The sequence below is a fragment of the Trematomus bernacchii genome, unplaced genomic scaffold, assembly GCF_902827165.1.
Source record: "Trematomus bernacchii unplaced genomic scaffold, fTreBer1.1, whole genome shotgun sequence".
NCBI lineage: Eukaryota > Metazoa > Chordata > Actinopteri > Perciformes > Nototheniidae > Trematomus > Trematomus bernacchii.
In genome coordinates, this window is record NW_022987909.1 from 1 (window position 1) to 18,147 (window position 18,147).

At 40.6% G+C, this 18,147-nt stretch overlaps 1 protein-coding gene across 1 annotated transcript in view; it reads left to right on the forward strand.

The window, feature by feature from the left end:
* Positions 1-5,372: 5,372 nt before the first annotated feature.
* The window catches only part of LOC117470222 (arachidonate 15-lipoxygenase B-like), a 30,212-nt gene continuing 17,437 nt past the window's right edge, over positions 5,373-18,147 (forward strand). The window contains exons 1-13 of the mRNA XM_034114916.1: positions 5,373-5,572; positions 5,891-6,080; positions 6,228-6,309; positions 6,543-6,665; positions 6,771-6,874; positions 8,261-8,430; positions 11,531-11,674; positions 14,213-14,416; positions 14,602-14,688; positions 14,797-14,966; positions 15,588-15,709; positions 15,817-15,917; positions 16,492-16,662. Coding sequence (XP_033970807.1) covers positions 5,426-5,572; positions 5,891-6,080; positions 6,228-6,309; positions 6,543-6,665; positions 6,771-6,874; positions 8,261-8,430; positions 11,531-11,674; positions 14,213-14,416; positions 14,602-14,688; positions 14,797-14,966; positions 15,588-15,709; positions 15,817-15,917; positions 16,492-16,662 — 1,815 coding nt within the window. The 5' untranslated portion in view covers positions 5,373-5,425. The remainder of the gene's footprint in view (positions 5,573-5,890; positions 6,081-6,227; positions 6,310-6,542; positions 6,666-6,770; positions 6,875-8,260; positions 8,431-11,530; positions 11,675-14,212; positions 14,417-14,601; positions 14,689-14,796; positions 14,967-15,587; positions 15,710-15,816; positions 15,918-16,491; positions 16,663-18,147) is intronic.

Genomic DNA, 18,147 nt, shown 5'->3' on the forward strand with positions numbered 1-18,147 from the left:
TAGTCTTTATTTGACCACGGCACAGGCAAGGTGTAGAGAGGAGCTCAGAGAAGGGAGACGTGGAGCTGGATAGACCAGGGGGAAACGGAGGTGCGGAGATGCACGGAGGGAGCACCGGCGTGGAGAGCTGGAGATCCAGAGCTGGCGAATGTAGTCAGGATGAGATGGTGTGCGTGGAAGCACGGAGGAAGCACGGAGGAAACACCGACGAGGAGAGCCGGGAATCCAGAGTTGACACATGATGCGCCGGTGAAGATGGCCGCATCGTCTTTGTGCTCCTCTCCAACTTTGCCCATTTTCGTATTTTGTACATATTTATTTTACTTTTGCCGTTTTACTTTTAACATGGTTCGCAACATGCTAGCCGACCGCACCTACTCTGCCATACAATATAGCAGAGAGGAACTTCTTCAATTGCGAAACTTCGTGGACAAAAATAACCCTCCGACAGACAATGGAGATTCACCATGGCTACCTGTTGCTGTTCTACCTGAGAGACGCAAGAAGAAGACAAAGCGCGGGGTGCCGGGCCGGGCTGCTGGTCAGACTGAGGGAAACGAGAGAATCGACCCCCTCTTCCGAGTATTCTTCTGGCTAATGTTCAATCCATTGAAAATAAGCTAGATGAACTCAGAAGCCGGATTGCTTTTCAACGGGACATTAAGAACTGTAACGTGTTAATTCTCACTGAGACTTGGCTCAACCTCGCTATCCCGGACTCCGCCATTGTCCCTGATGGATTCTCTATTTTTCGTCAGGACCGGACTGCTAACTCGGGGAAAAGTAAGGGAGGCGGTGTGTGTGTAATGACTAACAACAACTGGTGCTCAGATGTGAAGATTATTTCATCGGACTGTTCCGCACATCTAGAGCACCTCATGATCTCATGCCGGGCCTTCCATCTGCCGAGGGAATTCACATCTGTTGTGATAACAGCAGTGTATATCCCCCCGCAGCCACTCGCCGACAACAACACAGCACTCGATCAGCTGTTTGGGATTATCGATAAGACCGAGACTTCACGGCCAGATGCGGCGTTCGTTGTGGCCGGAGATTTCAACACCGCCAACATGAAGAAGGTTTTGCCAAAATATTACCAACACATCAGCTGCCCGACGCGCGGGGGAAACATACTGGACCATGTTTATTCCCCTTTCCGGAATGGATATAAGGCTCTCCCTCGCCCTCCCTTCGGCAAATCAGACCATATCTCACTACTGTTGTTGCCTGCGTACAAGCAGAAACTTAAAAGGGACAGACCGATAACAAGGACAGTACAACGATGGAGCGAGGAGTCAGATGCAGCACTGCAGGATTGCTTTGCATCTACAGATTGGAGTGTGTTTGAGGACAATAACATCAACACACACACGGACACTGTCATCTGCTACATTGGGAAATGCATCGATGACGTGGTACCGAAGGTTTCTGTACGGACATTCCCAAATCAAAAGCCCTGGATAAACTCCGATGTGCGCTGCAAGCTGAAAGCGCGCACTATCGCGCGCAGAGCTGGAGATTTGGAGGAGTACAGGAAGTCTAGGTATGATCTCCGGAGAGCAATTAAAAATGCAAAGAGACAGTACAAAGAGAAGGTGTAATCTGACTTCAAAGGCTGTAACACTAGGAATATGTGGGCGGGACTAAGGACAATGACTGACTACAAAGGAGCAGCGGGGGGTGCTGCGGGAGTGTCTGCGTGCTCATCTCTCCCAGATGAGCTGAACAGTTTTTTTGCACGCTTTGAGAGCAGCCGGGCTGTGGAGGTACAGAGGGACCGGGAGCTAGAGCCCTGCCCTTTTGTTTTAAATAGGGCAGATGTGTGTAAATCCTTTAAAAGGGTTAACCCACACAAGGCTCCTGGACCTGATGGCATCCCTGGCCGTGTTCTCAGGGTGTGTGCACTTCAGCTGGCAGAGGTGTTCACAGACATCTTCAACAGGTCCCTGCTGCAGTCTGTAGTCCCCACATGCTTCAAACATTCCACTATCGTTCCTGTCCCGAAAAAGACAATCATCACCTGCCCCAACGACTACCGCCCAGTAGCACTCACCTCCACCATAATGAAGTGCTTTGAGCGGTTAGTCAAATCATTCATCACCTCCTCCCTCCCTGAATCTCTGGACCCCCTGCAGTTTGCCTACAGAGCAAACAGGTCCACAGACGACGCCATAGCCCTCACCCTCCACACTGCCCTCTCACACCTGGACCAGAAGAACAGGAACACATATGTGAGAATGCTGTTCATTGACTACAGTTCAGCATTCAACACCATTGTGCCCTCCAAGCTGGCCATCAAGCTCAGAGACCTCGGGCTCAACAGCGCCCTCTGTGACTGGATCCTGAACTTCCTGACGGGCAGACCCCAGGCAGTGCGGGTGGGAAACATCACATCCTCCACCCTGATTCTAAACACCGGTGCCCCTCAAGGCTGCATGCTCAGCCCTCTCCTCTACTCCCTGTTCACTCACGACTGCGTGGCCACACACAGCTCCAACACCATCGTGAAGTTTGCTGATGACACGACCGTCATCGGCCAGATCACAGACGATGACGAGACGGCGTACAGAGAGGAGGTCGAAAACCTGACATCTTGGTGCCAGGATAACAACCTCCATCTCAACATCAGCAAAACAAAGGAGCTGATTGTGGATTACAGGAAGCAGCAGGGAGAGGGACACGCCCCCATCGCCATCAATGGGACTACGGTGGAGAGAGTCAAAAGCTTCAGGTTCCTTGGGGTCCACATCACTGAGGACCTGACATGGTCTCTTCACACCACCACCATCACCAAGAAAGCTCGACAGCGGCTCTTCTTCCTCCGCAGGTTGAGGAGGTTAAAAATGGATTCCAGGATACTCTGCAACTTCTACAGGTGCACGATAGAGAGTATCCTGACTGGCAGCATGACGGCCTGGTACGGCAGCTGCACCGACCTCGATCGTAAGGCTTTACAGAGGGTGGTGAAAACTGCACAGCACATCACCAGGACGGAGCTGCCATCCATGGAGGACCTTTACTCCCAGCGGCTCAGGAAGAAATCACTACGGATTATCAAAGACCCCCCATCACCCCAGCCACAAACTGTTCTTTCTGTTGCCGTCTGGCAGACGTTACCGCAGCATCCTGGCAAGGACAAGAAGATTCGGAGACAGTTTCTTCCCGCGGGCAGTTAGACTGTTAAAAAATTGAACTGTTGAAACAACTTCAAACATTCATCTGCTACTCAGTAGTATGTATCTAATACCTAATATATATATATCATTCCAATAACTTGTATATAGACTCGTACTGCACTATTCCACATCATCACTTTATTTTATTTTATAACTATTATTCTTTTTGTATTGCTCTTGCTCTTATTGTTATTATGTTATTATGTTGCATTGTTGGAGAAGCCTGTGACATAAGATTTTCAACTACATAATTACTCTGTAGCTATGTCAGATTGACAATAAAGAACCTTGTAGTCAGGATGAGCTGGTGTGCGTGGAAGCACGGAGGAGACTCAGACGAGGAGTCGGAGGCTGGACGTGGCAAGCAGAGCGGCAGGTGTGTGGATCTGGAACAGGAAAGAAGCAGGGTTAGGAAGGAATATCCTCTCACTAGGAGCATCAAAAAAGGTTACTAGGATAAATGCTAGTAGGCCTGGACGATAGTTTACCACTGAAGAATAAACGAAGAACTGGCGAAGTCTGAGGATGGGAACCAGGGTTTTAAGCAGGTGCAGGTGAGTAGTGGCAATCAGTGAGATGAACAACAGCAGTGGAGGTGAGTTGGCGGGAATCAGAATGTAGGTCAGCCACGCCCAGCCAGTAAGACAGACAAACATAGAAGGGGAAAAGAAGGAGGAAGTACTGCAGATCCTCACAGAAACAAGTTTAGTATTCTAAAAACCAAGACTTTGTTTATTTGAAATCAGATGAAAACAAACTGTCACGAACCCTGCCGTGTTATCTATGATTAGATTACTATACGCTTTTCATTCATAATTTCAGCGGGAGGGAAGGGGAGCGGCGCTGAGGAACAGCAGAGTGCGGGTTGACAGGTGTCTGTGTTGAAATTCCCCTTATTGTGGAATAAGGGGAATGCAGAGACAGGCTACAAGTGTCTTAGGTTCAAGTTAGACAACTAATGTCTGGGTTAGTGTTCATGACAAGCACATTTTCCGTGCTTTCCAATAGTTTAAAATAGTTTTATTCCACTGTTAAATAACCTGTTCAATACAAACATGCCACTTGTAAAAATTAAATAAAATGTCTGTGAACTGATATTTGTTTAGTGAGCTTATTAGAGGATGTTCCCTGAAAGATTGTAAAATGTCAATGAAGATGTCAGACTTAGTATATTTGTTAATAATTACATACAATACATGGAATGTGTGTGTGTGTGTGTGTGTGTGTTCCACGTGAATCTGCGGCCCCCTGGTGGCCAGTACATCAATGATGTGGCCCCCACCACCATCAAAGTTGCCCATCCCTGATCTAGATCCTCTGTCTCGAGCCAGTTAACTACCGGGCCTTCTAGAGTACCCTGGAACCGAGGGAAACTCTGAAAGAATACGCCCATTAGCTACAAATCAATATATGATTGTTGATCAAACTGTCAGTCCAAATGTACGCTCTCATTCAGTGCAACGGCCAGGGCATTCTATCAAGGATATAGAATACCTTGGTTGAAGGATATTCTACCCAGAGACCCAGAACAAGATCTGGTTGCTTTCTTTTCTAACACAAAACCACTGAAATGCGTAGTGCATGGACCGAGAAGGAAAAACAAATCAACGTAACACTGTAATATTACAGATCAACAACACAGATACGATTCTCATTTATTCATTTTCTATACATTTTATTACATTTTATTTATATAATTAAATCGATTTTTTGTTAGTTTTATCTGAGTGTTCCAGGGTATTCTCTGAATACCTTGAAGGCCCTGACGGTTCGCCACTGGTAAAGTGGCATGTAAGTTGTAACCGTATAATAAACGTATTATATTCTTTGCAAGCTCTTGCTGGGCCACATAAAATGAAGTCGCGGGCCGGATTTGGCCCCCGGGACTTGAGTTTGAGACCCCTGGTCTAGGCAAAGAGTATAAACCTTTATTTTGAAGAGTACAGCACAAACTAGCCAATCAGAAGCAAGGAGGCACTTCAGACCCACCCACCTATGGAAACGAAACATTGAGTGGTATACTTGTTTTAACAGTAAAGAAAAACGAAAAAACGAGCTGAATTTCCGTTTTTCCGTTTTGGGGCAAAATTGAAAAACAAAAAAACGACCCGTTTCTGTTTTTGTTTTAGTTTAAATTAGAACTAAAAAACAAACGGTTAAAACGTACCTTTGTCATAACCCAACCATTGCTGGGAATTATTATTATAATTCTCTCATCAACAGGATTCTTCTTCTTTTCCAGAGGAAAAATGGTGACTTTGTATAAAGTGACTGTATTCAATGGTTTACCTATCGATGCCCGAACTACAAATGACGTCTTCATTAAGCTGGTGGGCACATATGGGAAAAGTGATCGCACTAAACTCAAAATGCCAATTTCTTTCACCAGTACACAAGTAAGTCAGAAATATCTCTCTAAAAATATAACACTCTTACTCAACTTTGCTTATAGTTTTTAAATTATATATGGATATAACATATCAATTAGGTTAAGCTTGCGTGAACTTAGCTAGCACAAAACAGTATTATCTTGTACTTTGATTAGGTTGACTTACTTGCTTGACTCTTGCAATTTTGTGTTTGTAACAACATGATTGAATACAACTATTGTAACTCACAGATTAAATTAATAGTTTAAAAGAGTAATTTACCTAAATGTAATGTAAATTATGTAATGTATAATTGCTTTCAAATAATTTCTGTCTTCACTCCAGGTGTCCTGTCCTGTCTCTATTGGAAAGCTGATTCTGATAAAGCTCGATAAAACGGCTTGTTTTGTGTGCCTTGAAGACGATTGGTTCCCTGCCAAGGTTAAAGTGGAGTCTCCTGATGGAGAAACTTACATCTTTCCCATCTACCGCTGGATCACAGACAGAAAGGTGCATCGCTTCAGAGAAGGAACAGGTATTTGGAAATGAGCTTTTCTGACATCCTGTAAAAAAAAGTCAGACCACAGAATACAAGTTCTGCAAGCTGGACTAAAAGGAAGTCAGGGTAAATTCATGCCAACATACTGTGAATATCACATTTTTTAACCTGTCTTTCTTTAAGCTCTGAGAGCCTGTGACGACAGCCATCCTGATGGCAGGGACAGTCGGGAGCAGGAGCTGAAACAGCGAAAGAAAGACTATCGGTAAGCGCTCAGAGCTTATACACATTTTAACTTCAGGCATCCCTAAACTTAAATCCATCCAAACATATTACAATTATGATTCTTGCCAAGCTTTATGCAATGCAATACAGTAACCTAAATATGTTGCTATATTGAATACTTGTCATGTGTTTGTATACTCCAAACTAAAAATGCAGATACACTAGTATCTAGAATGTCCACAGCTCCTCACCTCTCTTCTCTATTACTCCTAGCTGGGATGTGTATGCAGAGGGAATACCCGGCATCATGAAGGCAAAAAATGTTCTTTCTCTGCCTTCTGAGGTCCGCTTCTCCTTGAAAAAGAACATAGACTTTGGACTCACAGCAGCTGCTGGGTGAGTTCCTCAAGTCCTGTTAGATATCAAACAATCTACAAAATATGTACCTGCCTCAAATCATTTTAGGGCATTATAATAAAGTTACTTGTTGCTTTTTTCTAGGCTGGCTGAGTTGACATTAAAGGGAATCGCTCACTCCAAGGACAACTGGACTGATATTAAAGATATCAATCGTGTGTTCAGCAACAAGGACACTAAGATATCAAGTACAATTATATACCTTTATATATATATATATATATATAATACTTTAGATTCTAAAACTACTAAAAATGTATCTAAAAAAGTGTTTATAAGAAAACTATTTATTCAGTAAGACTGATAACTCACTTTAAGCTGTTAAGCCCGAGAGACCCCGGTAGCGGGGCACTGCCGCAACATCTTGCAGGAAACAGTGTCTGAGGGCATGTTCATTTTGATAAACTATGATGTTTTATATCCATGTAACGGGAAGAAACTCATCTAACTGATCATTTTTATTTATTTTTCAAAAGAAAACCCACAATGCTAACACTGAGCCTCTGAATTAGCAACGAGCGAAAAATGCTAACAGATTACTGCACCGCAAATCACTCACAAAACCTTATTATTTATCTTTTCACCACATCCAACACATCGATTCACATCGTGAGGTGACACAGAATCGAAGGGTACCCTCATTATTACTGAATTATACGAAATCGCGAAGTTATAAACAAAAACAGACATCAAAACAGGTGGCGCTAGGTAGCTAAAAATGCTAACATGCTTACCTTGGCTCTGTAGTCTCTCCAAAGTGGTCTTCAATGGCATTAAAACGATAAAAACGCTGCTGAAGTTAATCCATAGGTTAATCCAATGTGTCTGTGTCCCTTTGAAATGATTTCTGATAATCCATGAGCATTGAGACGGCTTTTCCGTTTCCAGATGTCAGAGCTAGAGATAGTTTCACTCTAATGCAAAATTACATGCGCAAAGCCCCCACCTTTTTGTTTTACAATGAGTGTGTGTGGGGGACTCCCCCTTTGATTCTATTGGCTCTAACGGTCAGAAAGAGGTGTCAACCATCAAAATCGACAAAGGGGGCCAGAGATATGGAAAAAAAAACATTTCCATCCAAATCACCTCAGAGGTGGAGTGTTTTTGGCTAAACCTCTCTAAAAAGGTCAAATGTCACTTGTTTTGCATCAATCTTGATACAGGGTACTTATTATATGTTGTACTTTGGATTCCTAAAGCTTTTAGTCTACCTCACCATCATCCAAGGGTAGTTTTCACTATAAGTAAAATGAATTTTTGGACGGACACTATAATTTACAGTTTTATACTATGTAAAACATCCAACTCACAGGTTTATCATTACTTTGAGAAAAAAGATTATTAATTTAACCCTTTTAGAAGGGAAGATATGGTCATTTGTTCTGGGAATGTCATTTTCAAGCCTGAGACCTGAAAAACAGGCTCAGGGTTTAAAAGGTTAAAACAACAAAAAAACATGTTTAATTGTTGTTTAACCCTAACCCTAACTTTATATACAGTTGAACACACAATATCCCAGTTTATAGCCCAAAGTCGGAAACACAATAAAATTCAAATGTATTTGTTTTTTTCAGAATATGTACAGGAACATTGGAAGGAGGATGCCTTTTTTGGCTACCAGTACCTAAATGGTGTCAACCCCATTTTGATCCAACGTTGTACAGCTCTGCCTGAAAACCTTCCTGTCACTGATGAGATGCTACTCAGACCTGATGGTCAGAGTAGTTTGGCAGATGAAATGAAGGTGATTATCTTTACCAGAATTAAGTTTAGATCCATGTTTGTTTTGAATTTGGTAGTGTTGGAAGTTCTTCACTGTGTTTCACAGGGGCATTCTACCGAATTGATGCAAAGTGCGGTCCCACAACAAGAAAAACTATTTAGCAAAACAATTAAGTATTCAGACATAGATATTTACTAAGAATATGTTATGGTCTATTTAAACATAAGGCATTCAATTATATAGTGATAAGCTTAATATATACAAAACATCATTTATAGGGTACTTTCTATTGGGAAGTAGCTGTCCCCAACCCTGACATCTACATTTCATGTTCTGTAAATAACACTTAAAACATTTTATTTTATTTTGTTGAATGGTGTATTTAGAAGATCTTTATGATTACATTCAAACAGAAGTTGGAATATTTAGATTTATTATGGGTTTAATTTTTTAATTAAAAAACTATACTAAAAAAATCATGTCCCCAGTTTTCATGTCACTACCGAAACACAGGGGGTTTTAGTCCAATGGCTGAGCCTGGTTTTTAGCCACACCCCTGCATTTTTGACAAGGCAGTGACACTGCATCCCAGTCCCTCATGGCTGAATGGCAAGTAGCTATATCCCATACTTTTGATATAAATCTGTTCCAAAATCTGAAAATCGGTGAATAACCTTAAGAATTGTCCCTACCGAACACATATTATCTTCAATTAAGTAAACCTTTTCCGGGTTTTATGCAAAGTATTAGGTTTTTATGTGTTTTTTTATTTAGCCTTTATTTATACAGGTGTAAAATCTCATTGAGACACAAGGTCTCATTTCCAAGAGAGACCTGTCAGTGGTAACACTACCACACAAAGTTACAGACAGACAGGACACTAAACACAGAGGCAACAATAAAATACAACATCGTAAAAAAAGTAGTCATTGAAATCCATAGAAAGTATTCAGATATAGCAGGTGCAAACACCCACAGAATATGTAATATTCACCCACAGAATATGTGTGTAAACGTCTTCAAAGACGTGTATGCTAGCCATATACTTGCTAGCATTCTTTAGTTATGCTCAATTTTAGCTAGAATCGTCACTACCGAAACAGTCACATATGGTTAGGTTTCGGTAATTGACATGATCGTTTTGGTAGTGACAAAATGGAATGGTATGCAGGTAAATCCCATAGTTTTGAAATAAATTTGTTTTAAAGTCTGAAAATCAGTGTGTTACTTTAAAGGTATACTATTTTTAGGCATATATTATAGGTCTCAGATATATAAAAAACATGTCTATGAAGTGTTTTGCTCAAAATACCAAACAGATCACCCATTCTAGCCTCATCCCCCTCTATTTCAGCCTGTTACTAAAGTGCTGATTCTGGGTCAGTAGCTTCAAACATTCACACTTCAACATAAGGCATGTTATGAGTTAAGATTAAGCAATAAGGTTGAGGGAATATGATACAACCTTGAGAACAAAATACTGTGGTCACTACCGAAACACTAGATGTTTTGTAAAAAATAAAGTATATTGACTTATCAACTAAAATGATATGATACTGATTGGTTTAATGTATGTTCAATTTCAACAATCATCAACTCTGGAATCAATATGATCAGTATTATGCATTTTACAAAGAAAAATGGCATTGTGATTTTTATGAATTGTATAAATTGAACTTTGAAATTTGATTAAAAATTAAATTGCATTGATTTAAAGGTGGGGTATGTAATTTTGGAGAAACCAGCTCGAGTGCGCTAGAATTTGAAAATACACAACCGGAAAAAATCTGCCTCTTCCTTCAGACTTCCTTACAGAGCCCCTCCTCCAACACACACGAACGTGCACATGACCAATTGTTACGGCTGCCGCCTCCCCGGTCCTGTTAATTCTGTTTTGAATGTGTTCTAAATGAGCTGTGCGGTTGCCCTGCTGTCATTGGCTACCCATCTCCTGGTCCGCCCCCGAAGACTGGGATTGGAGCGCGTCGGGCCGTCAACTCCAATCCCAGCGCACATCCAGCACACACCTTCCGGAGACGACTACAAAGCCGGTCGACAATGATCAGTCGGGAGGCTCTGTTGTGTGAACAGACGCCTCTCGCTACGTGCTCTTTGATTGTGTACACATCTGTTAACAGTGGTTAACTCGTGTGGTCCGTATTTAGTAGTGTGGATATGATTAGATGTGTCTAGAGTAGTTTAGCATTTACGTTGACTGTGGTCATTTAGCTTAGCTGTGTTTTCCTACAGTTTCCTTTTCGTAGTCTGTACCACTTCAATAGTGAGGGTTGTTTTGTTACTATTTTGTTTATTAGTGTCTATTTCTTTGTATTTAAGTAGGCTCCCTTTTTAGAGTCCTCCTTTTGTTTGGGTGCTCAGTTAAACCCACGCCCTTGTGGCCCTTTTGTTTGTTTCAAGTTGCTTGCCTTCCATTTTGTTACCCTGCTATATAATAAACTCCTTTATAATTATTACCAATTCCAACTGGTGTGTGTTGCATTTCCTCATCCCCTAGTGGGGACGTAACACCAATGAGGGCACGAGATAAGTTTGTGCACAGATGGAAGGCTGACAGGCAGGTAGGCCATCCAGTTATTTTAGCCGGGCCGGCTCAGATGATTGGTCGTGCTTTTTACAGCGCCACAGCTTCCACAGATGAATTTTTTTAATGTATTTATTGTCAAAGCATTTAATATATTCATTGCTATCGGGATGTTAAGAGCATTCCATGGAATATAACAAAAAGTGTTTCTGAAATAAATTACATACCCCACCTTTAATTGAGAAAACCCTCAAGAAATATTTGTTAAAATATTTTTAGAGAAGGGAAGGTAAAACAATCTTAACAGGTTAATATGCTTTTTTACTACAGTGTATGTACTATGTTTCGGTAGTGAACATTTTTGGTAGAGGAAGAACATTCCAATACAGTCTGAAAATATGATATAAAATGTACGGTTCTTTTACTAGATATGTGTAATTTAGATATGGTACAAAATATATATGGACAAAGTTTTGGGAAAAAAACATACAAAATTTCAAAACTGTTCCAAGCTGACTTTACATCAATTCGGTAGAATGGCCTGTATGTCAAATCATATCTCATCTTCACTCAAAACAGAATGGCGACATCTTCCTGTTAGACTACAAACATTTGGATGGAGTGAAAGCAAACATTGTCCATGGGAAGCAGCAGTACCTAATGGCTCCCCTTGTCCTGCTCCAGAAAACACCTGATGATAAGCTGATGCCGATTGCTATTCAGGTAAGATACACGCTCAAATAAAGCTAACATCTAAGATATAAGGACTGACTAACATTCAATACAGTAGATGTCATATGTACAAAGAAGTAAGCAAATAGCTTAACGGTCACCTATTAGGCAAAATGCACTTTTTATGTCTTTTATACATAAATATGTGTCACCTTGTGGCTACTCGGCAATGCTCCGTTTGACTTTGTAAGTGCCCAACATTTCATACAAAATTACGTTACTCAAATCCAAGTATACTATACATAGTATTTTCATTAAAGGTCACCTATGATGCTAAATGCACTTTTTTGTGTCTTTTATATATAAATATGTGTCCCCGGTGTTTAGGGAGACTCACAAAGTGTCAGGAACTCACTCTTTTCCTTATTACCCACATCTCTAAAAATGGGGGTACAACGGAGCTAATGCAGATTTGCCCCCCCCCCCCCCTGCAGCTGTGTGTCTGTGTATTCAGGGTCTACGGGAGGGACTTAAAGTAAAGTTCTTATATATATATTACATACATGCCACAGGTCTAGCGGTAAACCATGGGCGTAATTTCCACTGAGGACAGGGGTGACATGTCACCCATCACTTTTCAAAATCCGGCGAGGCACTAATAACCTCAGCTCAGTGAGGTAAAGGACTTTATAGTTAAATGTCGTCTAAGTTATCTCAGTGGGTCTCAAACGGTTTGGTCATCTATGTAAACAAATATTTTCAAGGCACCCAATTATATATTTAAAATAAGGTAGAAATCATTCCAATGTGTACTATAGGACAGTAAAAAAAAATAAAAAAAAGTTTAAAAGGGGAGTGATTAGTAAAATATGCATAAATAAAGAGAAAGAATGCTAACTAGGTAACATAATATAAGATAATGATAAGACATAGGATTTTATAAAATAAACAAGTTTAAATTATTTATTATTGGATGTGATCATATTCTAATGATTTTTTGTTATCATTGAAATGTTTACAGTTCTGTTTCGTATAAGTGTTGAGAGCTGAATAAATAAATCTCTTAATTTTGCTCTCAAAGTGCACCAGATTTATGCATTCAAAAAAATCGTCCCGGAGGAGCATGTGAGGTCCACAAATACAACTGGTTCACATGGATAGGTAGATAGGTTTGCACACTCATATACACTACACATCTTTTTAGGATTTTATAACACCATAGTCCTCAATATATTTGTAGAAATGCAGGAAATGGAATCAAATCGAGAACATTTTTCATTGAGGGGGACACCCAGACCCGCTATTTTGTGTCTCCGCCACTTCTCAAACCAAAGTTACACCCTTGCGGGAAACACTAAATAAAGAACATATCAAGCTATGTGCTGTATCAGAAACAATGCGCAACGTGTTTTGGAAGTAATATGGTCTGTCATTACGTTAGCAAGCATCGCTAACACTCAGAGCTAACGCTCTACTGGAGAGAGAATGTGTAAATAAGCCGGATATAAAAGGGACTGTCCTTGTGGTAAACCTGAGAGACAGAAAGTGTTTTAGCTCCATAGTGTTTCAGAAATCATGCTTGATGTGGTTTGGAACGTAGAGTTTAATCACGGCAGCATAGCTGAGTTTCTGCTGGTAGACAGCCTTCTCTTCACAGAGCTCACTGCTTACATGCGGATGCTCCAAAGGGGCGTGACCAGCAGCTCCAAGGGGGCGTGGCCAGCAGCAGCTTGTTTACATTTAAAGGGCCGGACACAGAATCAGCACTTATGTAACATGGCTGAAATAGAGGGGTATGAGGCATGGCTACAATGGATGATCTGTTTGGTATTTTGAGCACAACACTTCATAGACATGTTTTGTATAGATATTGCCATATCATATATATTGTTCAAATATAGCATAATAGGTGACATTTAAGTAAAATTACACCGTTGTGTGCAAACATAGAGGAAAATTGTGAATCACACAATTTGTTTTACTTAAAGGTGGGGTAGGTAATTTTGGAGAAACCCGCTCGAGTGCGTTAGAATTTGAAAATACACAGCAGGAAAAAATCTGCCACTTCCTTACAGAGCCCCTCCTCCAACACACACGAACGTGCACATGACCAATGAGGGCACGAGATAAGTTTGTGCACAGATGGAAGGCTGACAGGCAGGTAGGCCATCCAGTTATTTTAGCCGGGCCGGCTAAAATGATTGGTCGTGATTTTTACAGGCTTCCACAGATGAAATTGTTTTATGGATTTTTTGTCAAAGCACTTAAGATATTCACTGCTATCGGGATGTTAAGAGCATTCCATGGAATATAACAAAAAGTGTATCTCGAGCTGGTTTCTCAAACTTACCTACCCCACCTTTAAAGGACTTTTTTGCAATTATTTTTTGCCTGCGTCCCATTTTCTTTGTCGAAAACATGATAAATTACAAATTCAACTATTGGTGCAAGGCTGACTGTTCTGAAGTTGACTGTGTGTATACAACCTATACAGTATAGTAAATAGGCAAATTATTAAGCATTATTGACCAAGACTGGTACTGGATCAAATCGATTGAAATAACTTTACCCCTATTTCTCCCCGTACAGCTGAAGCAGACTCCATCAGATGACAACCCCATCTTCCTTCCTACTGACTCTGAGTACGACTGGTTAACAGCCAAGATGTTTGTGAGAAGTGCAGATTTCAGCGAGCATCAACTAAATGTTCACCTGCTGCGCACTCATCTGCTGGCTGAGGTTTTTGCTGTGTCACTGCTGCGCAACGTGCCCATGGTGCATCCACTCTACAAGGTAACTGAGAATACTGAAATTACTTTAGTTTTTTTTTAAATATATATAAATATACTTTTTTAATCTGCTGATTTTTGTATCTTCTTCTAGTTTTGTTTAACACTGATAAATGTACAGAAGCATCAACATGTCTCACATGGTTTGAATGTAATAATGTTGCTTACAGAGTTCCCTCTTTACCTCAGCTCCTCCTACCTCACACTCGCTACACTCTGGAGATCAACTTACTGGCTCGAAATCTTCTAATATCAAAAGATGGGTTTTTTGATAAGGTACGAATGGACCGATATTATCAGAAAACCATTACCTACTCTGTTTTCATGTCATGTATAGTGTTTGTCTCTAACTTTATTCATCACATATTTGACTGTTCTCTATAGCATGTAGCTTCTGGCGGTGAGGCTCTGTTCACAATCCTGAAGAGATCCACGTCCTCAATCACCTACAAGTCTCTCTGCATGCAGGACGACATTGTTGAGCGTGGGATGGAGGATGTGCCGAACTACCACTACAGGGATGACGGACTGAAGCTTTGGGATATCATTCAGAGGTACTTCTGGCACTGGCAATGTGATAATACAAAACAGTATAACTTTTTTAAACAATCTAACTATTTTTAACATGTTTTGCCAAATTTGCCAAGTGATTGTACTTTACTAAAACAAAACATACATCTACATCTAGATACAATGTGAGGTTCCTGGTTTAGTTCAATTATTAAGCCAAGTTTAGGCAAATCTTTACCAAATAATGTTTGGAAGGTCTATGTGGCAAGAAGCACAATAAACAAGCTTCTTTCACACATTGAAAAAAAGTCAAAGAGTTAGCAGAAACAATTGTTTACATTTTAATAAGCAAAATAATAATCTAACCTCAACAAACCCCCAAACCTCTTGTTAACAAAGTTTCTTGCATATTCTCTCTTATGTGTCCATTTATTTCATGCTTATTTCCTATGTTTCCACAGCAGGGAGCATCTCCAAGATGAAACTGTTTTGCCCTTTTCATTTGCTTTGTGACATGAACCAGAATTATTTCAAAGTATTGATGTAAACTTGTAGAAAGAGCAAGAACTAAATGCCTCAGAATGGGTTGCATTGTAAAGTGTTGTAACCATTATTAAGATAAGTGTTGTAGTTTATAAAGACTTAAGATTCTACTTGTATTACAGGTTTGTGGAGGGAGTGCTCAGCTTCTACTACAAGAGTAATGAGCAGGTCAAGCAAGACTCAGAACTACAGAAGTGGATTTCTGAAATTTTTGAACATGGATTCCTTTCCCAAGAAAGCACAGGTAGGTTTTGCAGAAACATTCAGGGTTACATTTCCATTGTTTAGGAAAGTAACATGTACCCATTTTGACTTCTTTCAGTAACGCTTTTTATTGCCTTTCATATTCAGGAATTCCAAAGGGCTTAAGCTCTGTGGCTGAGTTGGTGAAGTTTGTCACCATGGTGCTCTTCACTTGCTCAGCACGGCACTCAAGTGTGAACGGTGGACAGGTGAGGCCTTTTAATACTTCGGATGTTCATTAAAAGTTGCTATTATAGAAATCGCTAGCATGCCAAAAAATCGCCACCTTGGTGTGGGTGCGACAAGGATGATATTTACACACATCACAATGTTTGTTTACCACATGCAAACATGAAACCTTAGGTTTATTGCAAAGTATAGCTGAGGTTTAGGAAGTCCTTAGTTGTTCAGTTATATAGCCTGCAACTAAACTACTGGAGAAATAAAAACGATAATCTGATGTTTGCGCTATCACATTTAGCTCAACTTGAACGTCGAAAGAAAAATGTATTGGCAATGTAGCAGAAAGTTATTGAGGCATTTATCTTGAAACTAAGAACGTTAAACCTTATGGTGGTGTTTAAGAAAAAGTCAGATGATCTCCAATGTCATTAGTATGAATCATCTTGGGTCCATTCATCTCTCAAAAATTGTGTTTGTATCCACATTTATGACAATACATGCAATTGTTGAACATTAGTGTGCCAAAGTAGTGGACTGTTATAAAAATAATGACATGGCCTGGCTTCAAAGAGTATGAATCAATTATTGATTTTATCACAGTTTGACTATGGTGGCTGGATGCCCAACACTCCCATCTCTCTGCAACTTCCCCCACCAACCACAAAGGGGACAACAAGCGAGGCCACGATGCTGAAAACACTGCCTGACATCGGTACATCAGCTGAGGGAATGGCCGTCTTGTGGGTGCTCGGCAAGCTTCCGTTTGACTTTGTAAGTACCCAATATTTCAATAAAAATGTTGTTACTCAAATTCAAGTACACACATGGTATTTTCATTAAAGGTCACCTGTTAGTCAAAATTAACTTTTTGATTACTTTTATAAACAAATGTGTCCCCTGTTTGTAAGGAGACTCACAAAGTGTCAGAAAATACAACCCTCTCTCTTTTCCTCCTTACCCACATCTCTAAAAACGGGGGTACAAACGGAGCTGATCCAGATTTGCTTCGATCATGACGACATTACTAAAATGTGGGCTGGCTTTACATTGAACTACTGGCAACGTTCCGCCCATGGCCCTATCGTCCCCCACCAGAAACAATGCGCAACGTTTTTTGGAAGTAATATGGTCTGTGTTTACATTAGCAAGCATCGCTAACACTCAGAGCTAACGCTGTACTGGAGAGAATATGTGTGAAGAAGCCGGATATAAAAGGTACTGTCCTTGTGGTAAACCCGCAAGAGAAAGAGCATTTGAGCTCCATACTGTTTCAGAAATAATCCTTGATGTGGTTTGTTTGGAACATAACAGTAATGGCATTTAATCACGGCAGCATTGAGCTGAGTTTCTGCTGAGTAGACACTCTTTTCTTCCTACAGCACACTGCTGGCCACGCTCCAAAGGAGCCAGTGTTGGGTGTAACGCGTTACAAAAGTAACAGAGTTACAGTAATATATGACTTTTTTCTGTAACGAAGTAATGTAACGCATTACTAATGAGATTTGGGTAATATATTACCCGTTACAATGCTCAGTAACGCATTTACAACACATTCTAACCCGAAATTAAATGGTGTTTTGTTTTTTAAGAATGTACTAACATAGCGAGACATTGCGACACCAGAGAAAAATTGTGCGGGTAGATTAGTAAACCTGGTGTTTACCCTTCACTATTCGCGTCGGGATCTTCGGGGGTGCATAGGCATGCATTGCACCCCCAGTTGAATGTTATTCACCCTCTATTCAAAAAAGAGAACGGAGCGAAAAATACATTTTTGTTGGGTAATCTATGGTAGGGCTAACCCATACAGTGGTGGGGGCAAGTCAGTATTTGCAATGTAATTACATACACGCTATATCGCCCCCCCTTGACAGTGAAACGCCACGCGTGAGGTTTAGATTATTTCCCTGTCTCAATCCAAATTGAACTGTATGAAATAAAAAGGCACATTTGTCTTGTAAGGCAAGGCAAGGCAAATAAAAAGGGCGACCTGGAGCCAATCCTGCAATTTCCCCACAAGTGAAAGAGTTGACATGCTGAAAACCCAAGCCCTGCAGGGGGGTCTGGGGGGATTCTCTCCCAGGAGATTTTTTGAAATACTAACATAAAATACACATTCTGGTAGGCTACTCTCTTGAGAAGAAAAATAAATAAATCTATTACTACACGACATATTTAAAAAAATGAATGCCATTTTTGTTTTTTGTTACTTTGTTCTGAAAGCTGAACCTGCTGCTCCTCATAGAGAGAAGAGGG